General features: G+C 33.2%; 2 protein-coding genes across 3 annotated transcripts in view; one reads left to right on the top strand and one right to left on the bottom strand.

The window, feature by feature from the left end:
- LOC108777624 (box A-binding factor) overlaps nucleotides 1–19,502 on the top strand; it is a 75,371-nt gene extending 55,869 nt beyond the window's left edge. Inside the window, exons 5-9 of one of the 2 annotated variants that reach the window (XM_018544559.1) lie at nucleotides 3,264–3,400; nucleotides 4,198–4,527; nucleotides 16,509–16,684; nucleotides 18,424–18,706; nucleotides 18,959–19,502. In XM_018544559.1, the coding sequence (XP_018400061.1) occupies nucleotides 3,264–3,400; nucleotides 4,198–4,527; nucleotides 16,509–16,684; nucleotides 18,424–18,706; nucleotides 18,959–19,332 (1,300 nt within the window). In that variant the 3' untranslated portion in view covers nucleotides 19,333–19,502. Of the gene's footprint in view, nucleotides 1–3,263; nucleotides 3,401–4,197; nucleotides 4,528–16,508; nucleotides 16,685–17,281; nucleotides 17,368–18,423; nucleotides 18,707–18,958 lie in introns of both variants that reach the window. The other variant, XM_018544560.1, reaches the window with a different exon arrangement.
- A 2,701-nt stretch (nucleotides 19,503–22,203) lies between these two features.
- Nucleotides 22,204–22,787, bottom strand: part of LOC108777620 (uncharacterized) — a 2,565-nt gene continuing 1,981 nt past the window's right edge. Inside the window, exon 3 of the mRNA XM_018544554.1 lies at nucleotides 22,204–22,343. Within this exon, the coding sequence (XP_018400056.1) occupies nucleotides 22,210–22,343 (134 nt within the window). The 3' untranslated portion in view covers nucleotides 22,204–22,209. The remainder of the gene's footprint in view (nucleotides 22,344–22,787) is intronic.

The raw sequence follows: 22,787 nt of genomic DNA, 5'->3' as shown, positions 1-22,787 counted from the left end.
TTACAATCGTCATGTGTGCTGATCGAAAAGATTTAAATTTTATTTACAAATTATTATCTACCCTCCTTGCTTCATTTTATAAAAAAAAAAAACAGATTCGTTTCCGAATCTGTCTTCTTTTGCATCGTTGAAAATATTTTCGTTTCGATCGTCGTCGATATCAACTTGTCGTTCGTGTCATAACCTACCTTAACGTTATGTAAATATAAATCGTCTAAGCAGATTTCCTGAAAGGTCGGGCCACATCGGGTGTCGAGTTCACTGTTAGCCTGCAAATTTTATATTCGTCACAACTCTACTGGCAATCAAGAATAATATGCTGAATATGCATTTTTGCATGCGAGTCGCAGTTTTCGTCTAGCATTCACGTGCGAATAATGTGCATATGTGTGTATAAAATACCAAATTTTTATTTAAAAAAATTTATTAACTTAAAGATTAAAAAAACATTAAGAATCAAATTAATTAATAAATTATGTCACACACACACACACACACACACACACACGAACATTACGAGATATATTTATCGCCATATCTAAATAAAGTTTGCATTCTTCTGAGATTGTCTTTTTTTACAGTTTATGTCTGCGTGCGTGCGTGCGATCGTGCGTGTGTGACATATTTTATTTATTCCGCATATATTTATATTATATATTTATATTAATATATATATATGTATAATATATATATATATATATAATATATTTTACATTTATATTTATATATTCCGCATATATTTATATTATTATACATTATATATTTTTGTCCTCTATGTATATCTCTATTGTAACATTTAGCATATCACAGGTTTCGTTTAATTTTTAATGAAATTGCACGCGCTTATCGGTGTCTCCATTTTTCTTTGTCGATTGACGCGGTGAGTTTGAAGGATGCCACGTGAGAAGTATCTCGTGGTAATCGTTGCCATCGCGAGAGCGATCGCAAAGGTATCTGTGGACACGTACCAGTACGCAGAAACGTGCCCGGGCCACCGCGCGACTGTTCAAGGCCGCATCCGTATTGACATCACTGCGAGCATACAGTAATGCTTTCGTTTGTTTTATGTCAACCGTTTCTTTACTTTGTTTGGGGCACGTTAATACGCTCGGAGATAAAATGCACGTGCGCGATGCACGCGTGGTATGCATCAGATGAGCGCATCGATGATGGCACAAAAAACGACTTTTTTTTGCGCATAATTATACGTATCAAAAGACTCTCCGCCAGAAAAGATTTATTGTTAGATGAAAAATAATCTACCGAGATTTACCATACTACACATAGAGAGCTCAAATACATTAATTTAAATTAAAGTCAACAACGATTTTATGAATAATCGTATTTTATAAATATGTAATTCCATATTATTATATCTAATTAAAAGACAAAGTAAATAAAAAAAAATTATTTAAATTATGGTTTTTGAGAAATATAAATGTAAAACATTTCTCAATATTTAAACATAATCGCTATATTTTTCGCGAAATCACAAATAAACCTGACGTACCACGTCATCATCCTTGACTACCGTAACAATTGGAATTTTCGGAAAATTTTATCCAGAGGATTCGTCGACATTCCCCGCCGAAGATAAGGTGTTACTTTGAAAAATGCGCTTAAGCGGAGACACATAATTCGCTGTCTGAAGGCTCGTTATGTCATTCCGTTCAGGTTCAGGTAGAATCCTGCTGCGCGTTCGAGTGGCCGTCGAGCCGAAACCAGGTATAAACAACTCGTAATGGTAATGGCAATGGTAATGGAGTAGCCGTGTCGTTGCGGACTTTCATATGATGAGGGTCATCCGTATATAAGTAGGAGACGCGAGGAAGGCAAAAAGGGTGTTCTTCCGTTCTTCGGTTCGGGCACGCGCCCGCATTATGACTCAAACCACGGTTTCCGCTCTCCCGCGACGGTTACTTTCCGGTGTATTCGACACGGAACGGTGAATTTTTCCAATGTATGTATTATGTATGATAATAATACGATAATACTCTGTTATCGGTTACAAAGATATATATTTACGTAAATTAGTAGAAAAATCTTTATATTTTTTTCGTACTATAGCGTATAGTAATTAAGTATTCTTCGTATCAATTATTTTTTTATTTTTTATTTAGAATTCCTCTCTTTTTTAATATTAGCCCGAAGTTGAAAAAATGTTAATAGATTATAAGTTTGTGTGATTAATTATTTAATTTATAAGTGTATATATACGCGATCTAGCGTCATGTATACGTGTGTGATTTGTAATAAAAATGAAAGTAATTCTCTAGGGTCGAATGATTGATCCGAACGATCGATTCGTGAGGTATACATGCCGCCTCGGCAGTGATCCACAAATCCCATGGGTAGGGGGCGTATTTATTCGCGAAACGTGATCTACAAAGTGAAATACGTGAAGCACATGAATCGCGATTCACACTGTTTTTATGTAACCTTTTCATTAGCGTTTATAGATACTTAATTAAGTTCTGTTATTTTACTTATTATTAGCGCCTATATAGTTATTGAATTAACGTTGCTTGCGATGGATAAGAGCATCTATAAGCTTTCAACATTTATTTTGTCAACGATTGTTTGACAACAAAATATTCATGCTGGATATTTTATATTTAATGTTTATTTTTATAATATTGATGTATAAAAAATAGGAACCGATGAAAATCTTTCTTTGTTAAAATAGTTAAGTTAAACAATTCAGAGCGTATCAACTTCTAAGATGTTCTTTAAAGAATATGTGCTGACAAGTAATCGCTGTGGTCATCCATCCAGCGTCGGTTACTATACCTGCAGTGTGCCTTTTGTACTGAAATTTCCTGCATCGAAGGGGTTAATAATTAAATGTATATTCAGTTCCTTTGTTAAATTGAAAAAAAACTCGATTAAATATTATTTCAACATAAACATCGCGGTGCGAGAGAAGTAGCGATGCCGAAGAGACAAATGTAGTTTTCTTACAATTCCAATTAGTTATTGCGCTAATTTTTTTTAATTCTAATATCGTATATAAGATATACTGAATATGAAAATTTACAAAGTTTTACGACAAGCTTTTTCAGGCGGAATGATGATACTAGTATAAATGTATCAAGTCAGTTTATATGTTTTCGTTTTCACTTCTAAACAAACTGAATAAACAACACTTATGTTCATATCACTCTATCGATATTGCTAAAAAAAACGGCATATTTTAGACTAACCAAATACTATGGGGTATTATTTTCTATGTTCTATTATATATGTAAGTTTTACTGTTATAGTTCCTCGTTATATCGGCCGATGAGTGGTGTGGGTGCGATGGGTACTGTGGCTGGAACCGGAGGAACCTATACTCTTCCTTACATGACGAGCAGCCCCACTGAGCTCACGTCGTCGCCTCAACTTTGGAATGCGCAGGGTAGGTATCATAAAGATACATACAATCCAATAATCGTGTTTACGTCGCGTCAGTGCATCTTATGGCGATACTGGAGAAACAGCCAAACTTAATCGATGTCGATAAAACAGATTGTTAATTCCAATTAAAATATTACATACATCAAGAAAATATTTACATACGTAAAACATTACGTACATTAAGTAAGCCATTAAGTAAAACGTTACGTACATTTCTTGTTCTGCTATATCCTATATATCGCTTGTGAGGTTATGTATACTCAAATCGTATTTCTCATACCATTTCTCTTGTAAGCTTCAAAATCATAATTTGAAAGTCTCATGATACTCTTATAAATTAGTCAAATTATATACGGGAAAGTATCTTTTGTTTGGATATATGTTTGCATTTGTATATATATCTACGTATATGTAAAAAAAGAAAATCTACATGGTAACAGAAAACTGTAATTATAATTTTTGAGAGATCCTCATACCAATTTGTACTTTTTCGCATTTATTTGTGTTTTCCTTTTATTCTGAAGAAGGAATTTTTATTCTGTATAAGGAAAACGAAATGACATAAGAAATACGAAACGTGCGTTCCATCGGTAACTCCAGCATCCCCTTATAAAATGATTTTTACAACGTTCGTGCGCGAATAACAATGTCAGTGAACATAATGAAGAAGCTCTTAAAAGTTTGGAAGTTTTAAATATGATCTTTAAGTTAGCGAAAAAAAAAACGGAATTCTTCAAAGAATGAAGTTTGTAAGTTTCTGGAATCTCTTTGTTTATGATATAGTTTTTTCGTTGACAGTTACAGGCCTGAGCACCGGACTGTCCATTTCTGAGGATTACGGGAGCAAATCTTCGGGCACAGTGTCCCATCAATCTCTACCGGCGTTTTCACAAACACCTTTCGGTACTCGGTCAAGTTTTCGGGGTTATAGTAGTCCACCGTATTCATCCTCTCAACAGAATACCACTGGGACCGCCGCTGTCTCCGCCGTAGAAGCTACTTCTTGGACGTATGCGTCTCCTACAACTGATGCTTTAACGACGCAATATGGCACACCATCGAGACGGCAGACTGTTAATCCAGCAACAGCACCGACGCAAATCAGTGCCGCTGCAAGTTTGACTGCAAGTAAGTATCTTTTTATCAATCAAGCAGCGTAGAATAGTGCTATTTCTATTATTGTGAGAGGGTAGAATTAAATATCTATAATTAGGAATTAGAGTTATAAATTAAAAGAACTCTTTATAATGCTTAATTCTTAGAGACAGAAATAAGTATATGGAAATTATTAAGCTCTTTCTTCTCAATAAAAATGCATGTTTACGAAAAAAGTAATTCTATTAATTATAATCTTAAAAGTAAAAAATTGTTTTTTTGCAAATATATAATTAAAGAGATGATTACAATTAATCAAGATTCACAAGTATTAAGAAAGGTTACATAATAAAAATTGCTCAATGTACTGTGCGAAGAATCGTATTAAAAAAAAATGTCGTACATGTACCTATAACTAGGTATACAAGTTGATAATCTCTCATTCTTTTTATTTTAATGCTATTATTGAAAAAATCATGAAAAATCCTTGTTAAATATACCTGACGATAATAAATTCGTTTATAATTTGTCCGCTTCTAAAATTCGTCGCATCGATATTTGTAGTGCGATCGTCGTATATTCTCACGATTTAGATTGTCAAATCACAGGGTTCGTGTCTCCGGCAAGAAAATTGCAAAAACCGGCCGGCTATCGTTGTGATAACGTGAACGTGTGTTGACCATTTTATTTGATCTGTGGAATTTGATGAGAAACATTCTTCGTAACTTATTAATGATACTCCAGCACTTTATGATAATGTATTGGAATTGTTATTTTCTATCTTATATAACAGCTAGGATATTAATTGAGTTTATAAAGTCATCCTTAGAAAAATTAAAAATTTTTGTTTAGATATTTTGTTGACAATTTGATTTTATTCTCGACACTTTTGAAAATGTGTGTTTGCTAATATTTATCGATCGAATTTATTTATATACGTATACGTTTTTATCATGATTATAAATAACGCGATAGATGCCCAGTGGGGACTGGAGCTTTATCGATTAAAGCTTTTTCAATTCTTTTTCCAATTCGATATTTTTTCAACTAATTCTTAATATAGCAGTACTCATATAGCAGTTCGAAATATGAAACCGCAAAGTGCAGGGTAACATGGGTACAGGCAGTTTGAAAGTGACTGATCTGTAAGATCCTGCGCGCGACCCTCATTCGAGGAGGTTCTTGAGGAACCAGAGAGCAGAGACTCCTCTGGTCGTATGCGTCGGCGCGCCTATCGTGCGTTTCTCAAGTGGGCGGTGTCCTTTGATGCGACAATTTTTCATCGCGCGTATCTGCGACTGTATATAGGAATAAATGAGCGCCGGCGCTAAACGACATGAGGTGGCATCCCACGTTGCATCGGCGTGTAGCGACATGGGTATCATCATTCGTGATCGGTGGGCGTGTTGTGTGTAGATACATACATGATGCTTCTTCGGACTTATCTCGAATTCTGTACTTGATCAATTAAAAAGATAAGAGAAAACAAAAGAAGATTCTACTTTTATTTTTTTTTTTTTTTAATTCTCACCTGTAATTGAGGAATTATTTTTCCGTCGGCTCTAGATTTATTGGACAGTATAACGATGTTGTTCTTACCGAAATCCATTCGATATAGGATATTTTCATAATTTGTACGATTCCTACGAGCAGCGAAGTATTTTGCTTTTCCGCGAATGATGAATTGACAGTAATTTAAACTGTCGCACTGATCGTATTACAGTAGTCATAAATAACTAAAAAAAGGATTCGATGCTTCGCTAGACGTGGAAAATTCAGTATGGAGACGAAATCGGCTTGGGTGTCACGGATAATCGCATAGTTGTGACTAATTCTCGTTCACGGTACTAAATTAGGGTTGTTCCAGTAAACCACTCAAAGATCGTGTTTCGGTATCCCCTTACTTGACAGCATCCCTGGAGGCAATATTTCTCATGCGACTTTTTTAGCTAGCGCATAACTTTATTTACGAGTGCCGTTAAATAAATATTAGATGATCGATAGGATAGATGGTGTGTATCTTATGAATTTCCATCGTTATCGGGAGAGACTAAAAATTTATCTTTCGCATGGGTCGCTGCCTGTTGACCACTGACATGTCGACTTTGTAAACGAGAATCCGCGATATGAATTCGCGGTTTTGTTATGTTTTGTTGGCCTGTCGGGAGCAGATTAACTAATAAGTACCAATGAACTCTCTTTTCCAATCACAATCAGTCATTTTATGATACTCCTTTCGATTATCTCGCTAATTTAAATTATGCATTGTATATATAGGATCCAACATATCTTTATTAGGGAGAGGAAATAATTATTTATTATTTTATATATATTATTCTTTATAAATATATTTTTCTTATTTTGTAATAATTTTACAATTCATTCATATTAATTCATCATCTTAATATAAGAAAAAAAACGAAATATTTTATTTCAATCTTTTTTACCTTAAAACTCTTGGGTTTTGTCTGGGAATTTATTTAGGACACTTTAGAAGAGAATGTACCTGCTATTTTCTCGAAAGCGATGATTCAGTACAATTACCGTGAAACATTCTTTTGCTTCGTGGAAGCATTCCTATTTCAACTTCTTTATCGTTAACGATTTCGGGCGTATAATAACCGTGAAAGAGCGTCGTCCTAATGTACCTTTATGTCTCGGCGATTGGTCCGTGACACCTGTTTCAGCACGACGTCACGCGGCGAAGAAGGCATTGATATGACCATGACCTAGGTTACATGAACACCTAGGTCTAATCTAGTTGTATCTATGCGCGATATAGAGGTAACGATAGGGCTGTATCTATCAGATGTACGTCAGTTTATGATAATTTTCAGGTGTTAAGTATCTAATCGAATACCGACTAATAAAACGCAATCGCAAACTCGTATCATTCAACTTTAGGAATGTGAAAGGCTCACATATTCCCAATATAAGTTTTTCTCCGAGATATTATAATTAAATCGTGCTGCAAACTTTCAGCGAAGTTGTATTTTGTTTAATCGATATTCTGTAAGATTAAATGAAATCGTAAGCATCGATTGAAATTTGAAAAGTTTATCAGTTATACATTTTTGAAAACACGATCATCTGATGTAAATTAAAATCATAATGTTTTTAAGTCGATCGAAGATTTATGGCAATGTAATATCACGTTCGTGCGGCATGTAACGTAAAGGATAAGTTCGATAAGTTGGATTAAGACATAAAACTTTTTTTAAATACCTCCTTGGTGTCATGTCTGCAATTAATTTTAGTTCTTATGCAAGCTCAAGTTCACGACCGAGGTTGATATGGCAACACAACTCGTTACTTATGATGTGCTTCACCTCCTGCGCCCCCAACTTGCTCTCCTTTTTCTGTCCGTATTTTCGGCAATAATTAAGACTCATTTCATTGATAACGCTTGACAAGTACATTGAACGTTAAACCGACGCGTCTCGATCATTTATTTTAGATACTAATAATGACACCAAGATAAATGTGTCTTCTCAAGATTCAAAGGTCGACCGGACTTCTTTATCCGCTTGACATAAAAGTTCGTCATGTTGAGAAAGCAATGAATCAAAGTTGAAAATATCTTGTCGAACCTGAAGACGCCTCTATTAAATGTTTTTTTACTACATCTCCATTAATTTTTTTGAGGATTTTTTTATTATAATTTTACATTTTTTCTTTTAATAAATTTAAAAATTGTGAAGAAACACACTTCAAGTGTTTTAAAAAGTTCTAATATCGCATATATTGTAAAAAAATTTTGTGTTTTGACTTTTAGATTATCCTATATTACTATTTTTTAACTACCTATATTATAATATAATTATAGATACATGTAATAAAAATTAAAATAACTAAGACATTATCAAGAGAAATGAATAGAAAGAGAAAGATGCATCTCTGAAGGATGTATCAGTCGGGGAGGGAAAGTTTAGAGAGTTTAAGTGGCTTTTCAGGGGCTAAAGCTTGTGGTTACACATGCCACACCATCCGGACTTCGTTCTAGCAGACCGGCAACGAGACACGCTCTCCTTTTAACATACCGCGACCTCGAGTGTTTCATCCGCGAGTTCATCTTGCTGGCTGTGATTTAAGTTTAACCGTGCCAGACATCTGTCTCCTCCTACCTATAGAAGAACTATATATTTCTCTCGGTGTATACTTTCGTATATGTCGATGCAAAAGTACCGTAAGAGCTGCGTGCATCATCCTGAAAGATCGCGCACGTGGCCATCCCTAAATTAATCTGGTTGATCCAAAAACTTTTCTTTTAGATCAGTATACGCGCACAGCACATTTTTTAAATACATTTTGACTATTTTATATTATTTAAAATTGATACAGATCCATACTAACCGCTAGTTTTCTATTTAAACGAAATTATACGTATAAACATTGATCATTGAGAATACCATTGAATACTATATTTGAAAAGTTAGCAACAGAAAATTAATTTTTAATCTTTAACTTTTTTTAAATGTATTTCATAATGATGATTGAAAAAGATGAAAAGTTCGAAGTCATAAATAATGCTAATTGCAATGCGCGTAATGCTTGCACATCTGGCGCGGTTGGCCATATGCGCAAATACATACGCTGCACGGGTAACTGTTGAGCTTTCTGTATGAAATAATAAGTATTGCAAAGCCGAGAGGGCAGAGATTAGAGCGGTCAAAGGAAACAAAAGCACAGGTGAACAAGAATGTTAATGCGACGATAACATAGTTATTATCGCGCCAAGGTATAAGCGTCTAACTGTGAAATTAAGTTCGCTAGAATACTACAAGAAATAACGTGCCGTAATCTGATTTATTATTTAATCTGCGATATAAAAAAAAATATGCGTTATGTAGTGTTACTTTTATTACTTTTTCCTACACATTTATTACTTTTGTTATTTTTTCTATTTCTTTTTTTTTTTTTTTATTATCGTCGCGATTTGTAGTTTGCTTTTTCGCGATGTATGCTCGAGGATATAGTGTCACGAAGGTCGGAATGTAACGGCGTCGTTCGGATGCAACGTAAACCCTCGTACGTTATACCTCTAACGTAATGAGGACTCTATACAGGATACTTAGCTACGTCAGCTATTTCTTGCTTACATAATATCCGATTGCCTTCCAGTCTGATTTCGCCCCTAGAAGATTCTCGTGTCCTCTGACCTCTTCGTCCTCGCCGTCGGTAACTCAATACCTGGATTTTTATTCCCTGGCTCTTCCCCCTGCGTCCTTTCATATCTAGTTACGGACGCTTCTCTACTTCGAAAGCTACGTATCGCGTTATGGACACCATAAAACGATTCAAGCAATAAGATATCTCGATCTTAATTTTGATAGAACGATCTAGAAAACGCGAACTGAAGGAAGAAAAGAGATGACTGATTTTTTTCAAATATATACAGTAATATAAAATATGTATATAAAAGTAATTTTATTAATAGAATAATATATCTCTCATGGACTTCTTATAATTAAAACTATATACAATAATATTTTAAGGGGCTAGTTAGGAGTCGGCACGGTAAGAAAAGTGCAATAATTACATTCTAAATTATAATTTAATATATTCTAGAAATTATATATTTGAAAGTTTAGTGATGCAGAAACTAGAGACTTGGGTGTTGAAGAAATTAAAATTTTTGATACAATTTTATTTCAGATGACATTCTTATTTGTTTTCCCTCCTCGGAATCTACAAAAATATTTCAAAGTTTTAACGCATACCATCCGAGATTACAATTTACTATAGAAATAAGAGGAGACGAAATTGATTTTTTAGATATCACAATTTTCAATAATAAAGATTATTTAAAATTTGATTGGTTTCAGAAACCTACCTTTTTCAGGTAGATTCCAGAATTTTTATTCTCAACACCCCATGTCTCAGAAAAAAAAGAACAATCTTAGATTTGATAGACAGAGTGTTTTAGCTTTCACATTCAGAATTTCATGAATTAAGTTATAGAGATTTTAATTGACAATGATTATCCTTTGGATTTTACATTAAAGACAATGACTGAAAGAATAAAATATTTGATCAAAAAAATAAATTCTTCTAATAAAAAAGAAAAATCTGATGATATTCCAATAATAAAAAAGAAGCGGTTCACGATTCCTTATGTACAAGATTATTCAGAAAAATTCAAAAACGTTATCAACAGTAGTCTACATAGAGTATCTTTCTTTAGCTTAAATAAATTAAACAACTTTTTAGAGTACATAAAGATCCTTTGGCGAATAAACAAAAAAGAAATGTGGTATATCTGGAGACACGGTAGTGTCTCGGCTCTAAGCCAAGCATAGCGACACTGCCGTGCCTCCTCAGATTAACTGCAAAGATTGTGATGCTACCTATGTTGGTCAGACGGGAAGAAAATTAAAAACGAGACTAAAAGAACATCAAATCAATATATGTAGATCGTCTTCTCCCACTTCCATTATTAGAGAACATAGATTGCATCACAATCATGATTTTGATCGGGACAATGTCAAAATTCTGGATGTAGAAAACTTTTACAATAAACGTTTATATAATTTCAGAGATTATACATATTAAACTAACGGTTTTAATTTACAAAACGACTGCGACGGTTTAGACCACATTTACACTGACGTACTAAATAAATTGTAAACCGGTCTTATTATCTGTTCTTACATACTTGTCAAGATAGAATTTTGTCCTACTGTATTATAACAGTGCTTTGTTTATTGTGAATTTGTATGTGGTGGAGATAATGACCAGCTGCTATGTCTCCTATAAGATATTTGAATTAACAATTTTTAATCCATGTAATTTAACATTACGGCTAAATTGTGAATCGGGTGGATTAATTGTAGCTATCCACGGATTTTTGGGTAAGCACAACTTTTTGCTTGTTTCTATTTAATGAATTTTATTTTAATATACCTTTGATTATTGACGAATTAAAAAAAAAAACAGAATCATGTCACTAGGAAGTTAAGCTTGTTAACTTTATGGGCGATTGATTGTGCTTGCTGTTTGGATCTGCAAAAATATGACAATGTAAATGAAGAACAAACTGAGCGGAGTTAATTAGCGATGGCAATACATTAAGTTAATAAGTTATTCCCCCTTTTTTGTGATTTGCTGAAGATGGCTAAAACCAATAGCCGAAATGTTTAAATATATAATTTCTAGGATATATTAAATTATATAATTTAGAATGTAATTATTGCACTTTTCTTACCGCGCCGACTCCTAACTAGCCCCTAAAAATAATATTGTATATAGTTTTAATTTTATTAAAATAACTTTCACGGACATTCGAAATAATACTTATAGATATAATGTATATATAATAATTATAATATATGTATAAAATAATTCAAATTCCGTTGTATAAAAAATAGCATCATCGCCGACTATTCCCTTTTAACTTGCAATTTCTCGCAGTAATAAACAGTCCTAATAAACCGACGATTAATAGTTCACTATTTGTGGGTCAAGGTGGCGTCATGAAGGCGCGAGAACGCAACTCGACCCGTTCATATATAATATGTATATATACATATATATATGCATGTGATGTGCTCTAAGAGAGTTCGTAGGACTCGGATGGCATCAGCAGCTTCTTGCTTACCTACATACAATATCCGATTGCTTCCCAGTCGCATTTCTGCCGGATGTGCTGCTCGCGTACGCCGACCTTTCTTCGTTCTCTCCTTCTCCGTTTTGCTTTTCTTCTCTTTTTTTTTTCACTTGAGTAACTCGAGACGAATTCTCTTATTTTTCTCCGTCGTCAAGTAACGCGTTCGTTTAGTCCCTACTGGAAAGGATAAGCGCGACTTTACCTGGATTCGCGTTTTAATAAGTGCTATTTAGTAATGATACGATCTAAATATAATAAACACAATAATATGACAACGTTAGTTAAATTTGCAAAAACAAACAATTTTAAATACGACCAGTAACGAGCCAAATAAGATACTGATTTTAAGAATAAATTTTTTTTCAATTTAATTAAGTCTAACTACATAATTAATAGGAGAGAGTGGATTAAATCGGACCTATTTACAGTTTTTGTTCTCTATAAGGCGTAAATTAAGTCCGATCATAAAACCAATGGTGCCGTTCGAAAGATCATTTAATTTCCTTCATTTTTGCATGAGACTATTTTGACGTATCTTTTACCTGTGTCGAACTATAATGGAAAACATAACAAAATTTTCCGATCCGATTTGAAACTATGAGTTCCAAATCGAACCTCTTCTATTTTTATGATCTTTTAGATAGAATTTTAAAATATTTTAATTAATTTTAGTTAGTATTAAGTAAAAACGAGCAATTTAAGACTTAAAGATAAAAATACAGTTTATATTATTAGAATTAAAATCAATAAAAAATTCCATCAATCTGAGTCTGATGACACATGATATTTTATTGATTTAGTGTCCCTTAGACCAGATCTGGTCGGTCATTAATACTACAAGCAGGTTGTGATGAACCTTCTTTCTTCGATGAATTAGCTGCCTAACTCATCGTCTTTTTAGTGTTTTTTATAGGTCTGATTTGGATACCCAAACAGAGATCCGATTTGGACACGGGTTCTTTCCAATTATTAGAACAAATTTTACAATAAACCGCAAAAATAATCACAAAACTCTTGATATTTTTTATTTCTACACTCTTTAATTATCTTAAATCAATTACCGTTCAAATTTTTAACATCTTTTAAATAATGATTTACAACGATTTTCTTTTTTAAAAAATATTTGCACGATAGCCGAAAATACATATTTGCGTCTATTCTGTGAACGTTATGACAGAATGTTGTCAAACTGTTGTCACATGTTCAGTATCTCATAAGAACTTTACATTATAAATAACACGCAAATCTGCTTAACCGTATTTATTTAAATTAAAAAGGTCCGATTTGAAACACGATCCGATTTAGGATATTCTCCCCTACATTTAATACAAACATTTCTGCTCACAGAATCTTTTTCAGTGTAGTCAAGTTATACAAAAATGTCTTTCGGCAGTATTGTTCAATCGCTAATCGATGATTGTTAAATATCCAACTTCATGTTCTTCTTCTTACTTCTTTAAAGTTTTCTCCCATCAATTTGGAAACCTTCATCTCTGATCTAGTATGTCCAAAATTATAAAATGGGTGATAAGAATATTAGGATTGTCTTTTATAAATTTCTCTACCGATTTGCAATTTTCTTTTATCTGATTAGAAACATATAATTCTGTTTATTATTACTCAATATCTTTTTCAAAATTGGTATACAGTCGCCTTTCACTTTGTTTTTTTCCTGTTTTTCTAGTTTCATAATATTCAATTCTATATTTTTTATAAATTCATAATTACCACTAACGTTTCAGTCGAGATAGGTTTCATTTGAATCTTGACGATTAAAGAAGAACCAGCTAATATTAATCTGTTGTTTAATTGTCCGGATTAAGATATATCGTGAAAATTTCAACAAGATGTAGGTAATTAATCATAGTTGTTTTATATTACAATTGTATAAACAATTTATTACAACAAAATTTATACAGTCAGAAAACTATATCTTAATAAGAAATGGATGATTACAATAATTGATTAACTAATATACTCATCACTAAGAATTGACATCGGATAAGAATGACATGTAATAATGGAAGACTGACTTGTTATTGTCTTGCGCATAATAATTTGTAATTCGCGCTAAAATATTTGTTATAATTTAGGATTGCTTAACTTTATAATATACACAGATGCATATCACAATTGTTTTTTAGAATTTATACTGGAAATGGTCACACTTAGGATCGAAACGTCTATTTTGTAATTTTATGATAATATATAATTTTTTATTAAGAAGAACCAGTGAATGGCATATGCTCTTGATTATTTTGTGTTTATTTTCAAGCCACGTTTAACCTTATTTATTCTGCCGAAAGAAATTTTTATATAACTTGACTACACTGAAGAAGGCTTTGTGAGCCGAAACATTTGTATTAAATGTATTGATTATGTAGTTAGACTTAATTAAATTTAAAACAAAAATTTTTCTTCAAATCAAAATTTTATTTGGCTCGTTACTGGTCGTATTAAAAATTTTTTTGTTTTTGTAAATGTAATAATTTCCAACACTAATTAAAAAAATTTTATCTTAATTTTTGATTACAAATGAATAATATAATTTTTTTACATAATTTTAATCAATAATTTTATTATATAAGCATAATTCTACACGTACAAGTAACGAGCTTTTTAACGTAGCACATACGCACGCGTGGCTATTAGGTTGGTTCGCGTTATTATCAGTAAACGCCGGAAATTCTGATAACGCCATGTCCGTTTCTATCCTTCCCTCGACGCTTTTGCGTTTCCTGCATCCCTTCTTCTCTTTTTCGTAAGTGCTCTTCATTCCGTTGCCTGAGATTTTCATACTCACTCCTAAATACATTTGTTGCAATTTATGAAGTTGTATAAATGGTTATTAACATTTTTAGACTTATAGATTCACTACACGTTTATCAATTACAAAATAAAAATATAATTTATTTTAAAGCGTAAATGCCGCAAGAAATTTATTCCTTTGTATAGTATTTTTCGTAATACAATTTCAAGAAGTTAAGATCTCTTCGTAATGGCTTACAATTAGCTTTAAATGCCAAACTGTCATTAAGAAAATAATTGTGTATTTTTAATTTATTCATTAAGATTCCTTTGCATAAATGTTATAGAATTAGAGAAAAATTAATATAAATTTTTTTGTTTTTCCCTTTCTTACTTTTCCAATATAATAATAATTATACATCCTTATTTTTATCTTATTTTTATTATTATTATACAAAAATTATCTCATTAATTTATCCTCGTTTTTCTGTTTGTCGAGGACAAAATAAAAGCAGATGAATTTTTGTAAATAATGAACATTTCACATATTCTGGAATAGTTTATGTTTTACGTTGCGCTCGGTCTGAGAAACTATGCATATTCATAGTCACGTAATGGAAGTGGGGGAACGTTTGCGAACTAACGAAACAATTGTTTCCGAGTGGTCACGTAAAAAGAGGCCACTGCAGATATGGTTGCTCCCGTCAAAGACACATGTGTAGTTCTGTGTCTTTTACCTGTTCGCACAAATACATCGTTTCGTATCATTTTATACCGGAAACACGCGTGAACATTATGCATTTTTATTTTTTCGATAAAAAGCGAGATTTATGTAGAGAAAAAGAGAAACCATCTTTGTATTTTATTCCATATTGCGTCTGCATACTTTTTTTTTTAAGGAAAAAAATTTGTTTTTCTTGGAAAATGTAAATAATAAAAGTCTAGAAAGTGCATAAATTTGTTCAGTAAAGAAAGATATAATATAATTAAAGAGAAAGCTTATGTAATAAATGTTTTCGAATATTTCTTATTTTTATTTCTAAAGGCAAGTTTTTTATTTGGTTAGTTATACTTATTTAATTAAATTAATATTACGAGACGCGATAGTGTCTCCGGCCATGTACAAATCATATTATGTTTAATGAAATTAATAATTTCATATAATTTTATATGTTGCGCGCGCGCGCGCACGTACACACACACACACACACACACACACACACACACACACACACACACACACACACACACATGAGCTCAGTAATTACATAGTTAGACATAGAAGATGGAGTAACCAGGTATGAAGTAATGCAATTGCATAATTATTTTAGTCACTTAGTGATATTATAACCGTTATCATTTACAGTGTATAAGTATGAAAATAAAAATGCAGATATTGACATTTGCGTTAATCTAATCTTTTTAAACGAATTGATATTATTAACAGTCGACGATACATCATGTTTTTAAAATAACAAATAGCACAGCCAATTATCTTTCTGTTGAAGTGGTAAAATTATATTATTTAACTTTTTTAAGAGAAAAATAAAACGCGTTGAGATAAATGCTGTTATATATGTATGTATATATATGTGCATATTTATTGCGTGTGATGCACCTGTTTGATCTTTCTAAGAAATTCAGTGTGAATGAAACACAGTGCACAACATCGAAGCAGAGTACTTTACGGAGGGACGCGAATGCGTGAATTGCGGCGCGATTTCCACACCTTTATGGCGTAGAGATGGTACCGGGCATTACCTCTGCAACGCATGCGGTCTCTACCATAAGATGAACGGAATGAATCGTCCATTAGTTAAACAACCACGTCGCCTGGTAAGGAAGACTTCACGAAGACTCCATCGCGATACTAATCGTCATCGTGATTCGGAAATGTAATGGTTTGGCAAAATTGTTTGTAATTTTCAGAAAATCGAAAGCTCTAAGTAAAGCTATTACGTCGGGGCTCTGTATCTTGTCTTTTGTTGCTTAACTTTCGTTGTTATTATTAATCCGAAAAATTTGTAGAAAAGAATTAGAGCGTTAAAAAGTATGAATAAACTTGGACGAATCTGATGCAAACGATATTTTGCAAACCGTTGATTTCACGAATTGTACTGAACGCAACTGTACATTCGAGAGGGATATAAGAGAGAAAGAGACAGAAAGAGAGAGAAAAGCAGTAGGATACTTTCTCGCTCATTCTCGTTACTGTCCAGGAGCCTATGTGGAAATTCGCCCGTGATGTTCTGCCCTTTTGTAAGTCCAAGAGATGTTCAGTAATTATCATCTTCGACCGTGACAAATTGAATTTTCCTGGCACACCTTGCGATGCCAAACTCGCCTCTTATTCGAGGTTCGATGTATCATCGTGTATATTTAATACACGCAGGAAAAAAGCACCCCTAACGTATGGCCTCATGTCTGTTTCAGTGGCGGACCAGGGCAATTTCTACAAAGACTTCTGTGGGTATAGTGGCACCCGTCGCGCCCTCGAGGAGAAATCGAGCCGTCGTTTGGTAGGTGTCATCCTCCCAAGTCAAATTTCTCTCTCTCTCTCTCTCTCTCTCTCTCTCTCTCTCTCTCTCTCTCTCTCTTTTTTTTCTATCCAGTTTTATCATTAGATTTCCTTATTCCATAATTAATTACTCTTACCGTATATTTCGGTTTATCACCATTGTTGTTGATCCGTTATTGTGGCCGAGTGTAGCAGCAAAGTTTATAATATTAACACTTTTACTTGTGTGGTTAAGGATTGACAATTTCCTCTCTATCCCCGGCTTTTCTGTAATTCTTCTATCGCATTAACGTCACGCTTTCTTCGATTCATTCATCATTATACTAAATGTCTGTTGATTATCGAGACGAAAGTAGTCGTCCTTTGACTGTTTTCGTCATCGGTGGCGCATATCTAGTAGAAAACAATTTGAGTTGTAGCCCCGAGGTGCCACTATACCCATGGTACGAGCACTCTCCTTCCCGAAATCACGTGCAGCCTGTTGTAAAATACGTTCTTGTCTTGCAATTTCCGATCACACGGAATGATTCTTTGTATCTGTTGAGTTTTTCCAGGCTCACGTGATCTTCGTGACCGAGGGTGGCTCACTTTTCTGCTCCGCGATTTCTACGGTACCTTGCACAGAAAACTTTCTAATTACGGTAATTTTACTTAATCCTTTCCCTTTGCATCAAAACGTTTTAATGATTCGATGGGGAAGGCAGTTGATCCGGTATCTACGATCATAATTTTTTTTCTTAAAGGTTCCAATATTAAAAAATGTTTTCCGACAATATTCTTACATAGTATATCAGCTACCTCGAGATTTACAGCACAAATCTTTTTTATATTTTATGTATGTTTTCAATATCATTCATGATATTAAATCTTACGTTTCGTATATACCTATATATATATTCACAATCCTATAATATAATCGTATATTGTATATGTTTGAGAGCAATGCATCCATCATTTTACTTTAATAAACTCTCGGCTACGAAATTCCTATTCATTTTCTGTCCTTTTTTTCGTCAAAGGTATAGTAGCATATAATAATAATTTTATATTTTTTTAGTCTGCCACGAGACGCGTCGGTCTCTCTTGCAGCAACTGTGAAACTATGACGACGTCTCTATGGCGTCGTAACACACACGGTGAACCGGTGTGTAATGCCTGCGGTCTTTATTTCAAGTTGCATGGCGTCAACAGGCCGTCGACTATGAAGAAAGACAGCATTCAAACGCGCAAGCGGAAGCCTAAGGGTGGAATGAAAAGCAGCGATACGCCTCTTTCTGGCAACGTTGCGCAATGCACAAACAATAATAACAACAATAACAATAGCGTTAAACTTGAAGCAGGTATACACACATTTCTATTAATTAACTACTTATATTTAAGTTTCGATTATTATAAAGAAAACTTAAAAAAGTTGTAGTTTTTATTCTTTTACTAATCAAATTTTTTCTGCCTCGAATTTTGCTTTACAAGATAATTTTACAAAACATTTATCCAGATAAAATAAGTATACACTTGCTTATTTTATCACATTAATTTTGTATATAAAATTCAAATCATAATTTTACAAAAAAATTATTTTGTTGTTAATGTAGATACTTACAACGATTTGAGGATGGCTCATACCGGCGTGTCGCAAGTGACATATCCGAGCAATCTTTACGGTAGTTCGCAGTCTTCGAGCAGGCTCGTGCCGTATCAGCCTGTGTATTACGATCTGATCACTTCGCAGCAACAGCAACAACATCAATTGCTAGAGACCCATTCACCGAAGATCGAATGTCCGTCTCCACCTTGCGCTACGCGCTCACCTGGAATGGTCTCAGCAGGTCAATCGCCTGATCATCATCAACTCACTTCACCACATATCGTCACTCTAGGCAGTCCGTCGACCAGTCCAGCTGGATCCAAAATTATGCTGGACAATGGTCACCTCGAGAGATCTACAGTTGTGTCAATATCATCCTAAATACAGTCTAGAAAGATATCGGATTGTTAAGGCAGGCAATAAATACAAAATCGTAGCAAAGTAATTAAGTGCCTGTCAAGCAAAAGACCTGGGTTTTTCATTCCCGCTTTTTACTTTTTAACCAGCGAGACATACAATCTCACTGATCTTATTTTTCTGCGCATATTGTGATACGCAAAATTAAAAGTTATATATCTTTAAAAAAATATGTGAAAATATAAAAACAGTGCTGTTGTAAATAAGTTTTATGTTTTAGGACCTTAGAATTTTTCAGAAAATCGTAGTTTTTTCTTAGGAAACAAAAGTTTTTAAAGAAAAACCGATTTTTTTTTCTTTGTAAAAAATGATTTTCTTCGATAATTTTACTTTATGCTATTTTTATTCTTTTTTTTTTTACCAAAGAAGATTCTATCAACAAATTCTATGCCTAACAACTAAAACAATACCAAATTACGAATGATATTGTTGTATCTGTATATATACATGTATGGGAATTTTCTTATACATAAGATTATATATAAAATTACACGTGTAAGTGTTCTTATATTCCAGTATAAAAGTACATAAAACCACAAGGATATTTTAGTCGAGCGGATATGTAATATTTTTAATAAGTATAACATAAAATGTATCGTGCAAGAACGGTAAAAATGATAAAAATAATGTATAATATAATTAAATAATAAACATATAAAAACGATGGTGTATATTATACGAGTAAACATATCTGACGGCTATACGAATAAATATATTCAATAATTATGACATATCTTTTTCTTTTTATAATAACGAGTTTTGTTAGCAAATATTTACGTCAATATGTTTCGCATAATATACTTTTAGAATGTTGTGTATTGAGATATTAGATTATTTCTAAATAAAATGGGATATTTTAAACATAGCTAAAAAGCTTTTTTTTATTTTTAATGATTTATATTTTATATAATTATATATCTTAAATCTGAAGGTAAGTTTATTGTTTTTAAAAAATATTTAAAAGTTTAGATCTAAATTATTAGAAAAATTACCTAATTAAAAATTATAATGTAGATTATTAACAAAAAGAATACAATATTACGTATGCATTTTATAATAAATTGCGAAAGATAGATCCAACGCGCATTATTGCCTATAGGTATTGAATCGTGTAATATGTACATAAACTCTATATAGATTTTTTACTGGTGTCGGCGCACACTGTGTGCTATAGATTTCCGCGATTTTCAGCAATATACTGAAATAATTAATTAAGGGGTTCTCAAATTACATAAAAAATTATTTCCAAACATTGGACAGTTTTGAGCTTGGACTCCTGTGATACACCTATAAAAATTGGTCGGCGCTCAATGTGTGTGTTATAAAATAATGTTTTTTTTTTCAATTTATCGAAATAAATTATTTAAATTACGTATGCAAATTGGTATAAGGGTCCTCTATATATAATATTCACAAAAACATTCAGTTGATGACGAACAAAAAGTTAGTGAACGGCTGAAAGAAAGTTCATCCTTGTGTATTTTCGACTATAATGCAATGTCTCGGCTAATCTTTGTCGCCATATTATACCCCCTCTTGTTTGCAATGGCGTAGTCGACATCAGAATTCACAAAAATTTTTTTCACAAGAAAAAGTAACTAGATATTGTTTAAAATTATAAAATTGTTTATTCGTATAATATTTAATTAAAAACAAAGGGCAATGAAAGTAGCACGTACGGAAAATAATATTCAATGCTAATAAAAAATTAAGTTGCAGAAACTAGCAATTGTACGTTTCAATTCCATTACTGAGCCATCCTTAGCAAAGACAAAAAATACTATTATAGTAAAAATAATAATAGTCCGTATCTACAGGGTGCGTCACCAAAATCCGGACAAACTTCAATTGAAATTTTCCGTTATATGTATAGTGCCTCCGCCAGAAGATGTTGTTGACTTTCCGAGGAAGCCATGATGCTTCTAGTAAACAGTCATATTCTCAAAACGGCCGCGATGTTGAAACCAAGTGCGGAGTATAATCGAAGAGCTGCGATCATCGAAGGCCTTCGCACAGGGCGCTCAGCAATGGAAATAATTCGATTTTTTGGATACCCGAGATCAACCGTTTATAAACGTTTTGTATGTGTGTGTGGCCAAATTTACGGTTTTAGAACAGTCCAACAAAGGTTCCAGCGAGGAAGAGTCATTCGAAAGAACGCACCGCGAGGGTCGTTCCCCCCGCAGTCGTCGAAAAAGCTCAAGATCTGATTTCGGATAACCCAGGGCAATCGTTGCGAAAATTAGAAGACAATATGTTTTTCAACAGGACGATGCACCGGCTCACACGAGTCATTTGATTCAAAACTGGCTCTCAGACAATGTCGATATGTTCTGGTCCAAGGAATTTTGGCCTCCCAACAGCTCATATTTAAATGCTTTGGACTATTACGAATGAAGCGTAGTTGAAAGAGTCACTAACAAGTCTTGGCATATCCTAATGTGACGTCATTAAGGACCGCTACTGAGGCAGAATTCGTCGGCATGGACAGCGCTACATTACATTATTATGCTCTATAGGGATCCCCCAAGTGCCACATAAAAAGATTTTTTGTAATATTTAATTTTTCATTAAGAACATTTTGTTTAAAGAAATTGATCGATTTGTCTGAATTTTGGTGACGCATCCTGTATATACAAATAAAGATGCGGATCATTGCGATTTTTATGGTTTTCAATATTTTGTTACAACATACACGTATAGTTATAATGAAATAACATGTAATTCTATTTTATTAAGGGGAGGTTCTCATCTAGCGACCCGAAAATAAGGTAATTTTCTTGAATTTTTTTCTCATGGTAGGATGTAAATTATCAATTCTAGTTTTTTGGCACATATTTATCAAGTATTTAAGTACAAAAATAAATTTTTTCGACGCTTAATATAGTGAAGAAAATGTTTTATGCGTGCTGCAACGTGACCGTGTGAAAAAAATGTTAGTTGATTACAGCCAGGATTGCGGTCGAACGGATGATCTAAAACGAAAAAACCAAAAATTTTCTTAAAATATATGATATTTAACGCCAAACATTACGTGATATTCTTCGCAATATAGAATATTAGAATATATTATCAGATTTAGATTGACTCTTATTCGCCATTCTCAACGTATTAATTATTGTTTATAAAAAGAGTCCTTTATTTCTTCAATTATTTGTTTTCAAAACCGCAGGTTGTAATAACGCGGATAATACATTGCAATTCTGTTCATTAAGTAAAAATTTACAGTTTCTAGATTAATTGCGTTTCAAGACCGAAAATCCATCGGCGCGCAAATATTTAGGAGGGGGGATATTTCAGATTATTAGAGTTGCGTTGTAAGACCGAAAAATCTTTCGGCGCGCAACAATTAAGAAGAGGGGACATTTAAAAATCAGATTATTTGGGGGGACTATATATAATTAGAACGTTATTTCTCA

This window comes from Cyphomyrmex costatus, unplaced genomic scaffold (genome assembly GCF_001594065.2).
Source record: "Cyphomyrmex costatus isolate MS0001 unplaced genomic scaffold, Ccosl1.0 scaffold45, whole genome shotgun sequence".
NCBI classification, from domain to species: domain Eukaryota; kingdom Metazoa; phylum Arthropoda; class Insecta; order Hymenoptera; family Formicidae; genus Cyphomyrmex; species Cyphomyrmex costatus.
The sequence above is the reverse complement of the archived record's forward strand: the minus strand, read 5'-3'. Positions and strand labels throughout refer to the sequence as shown.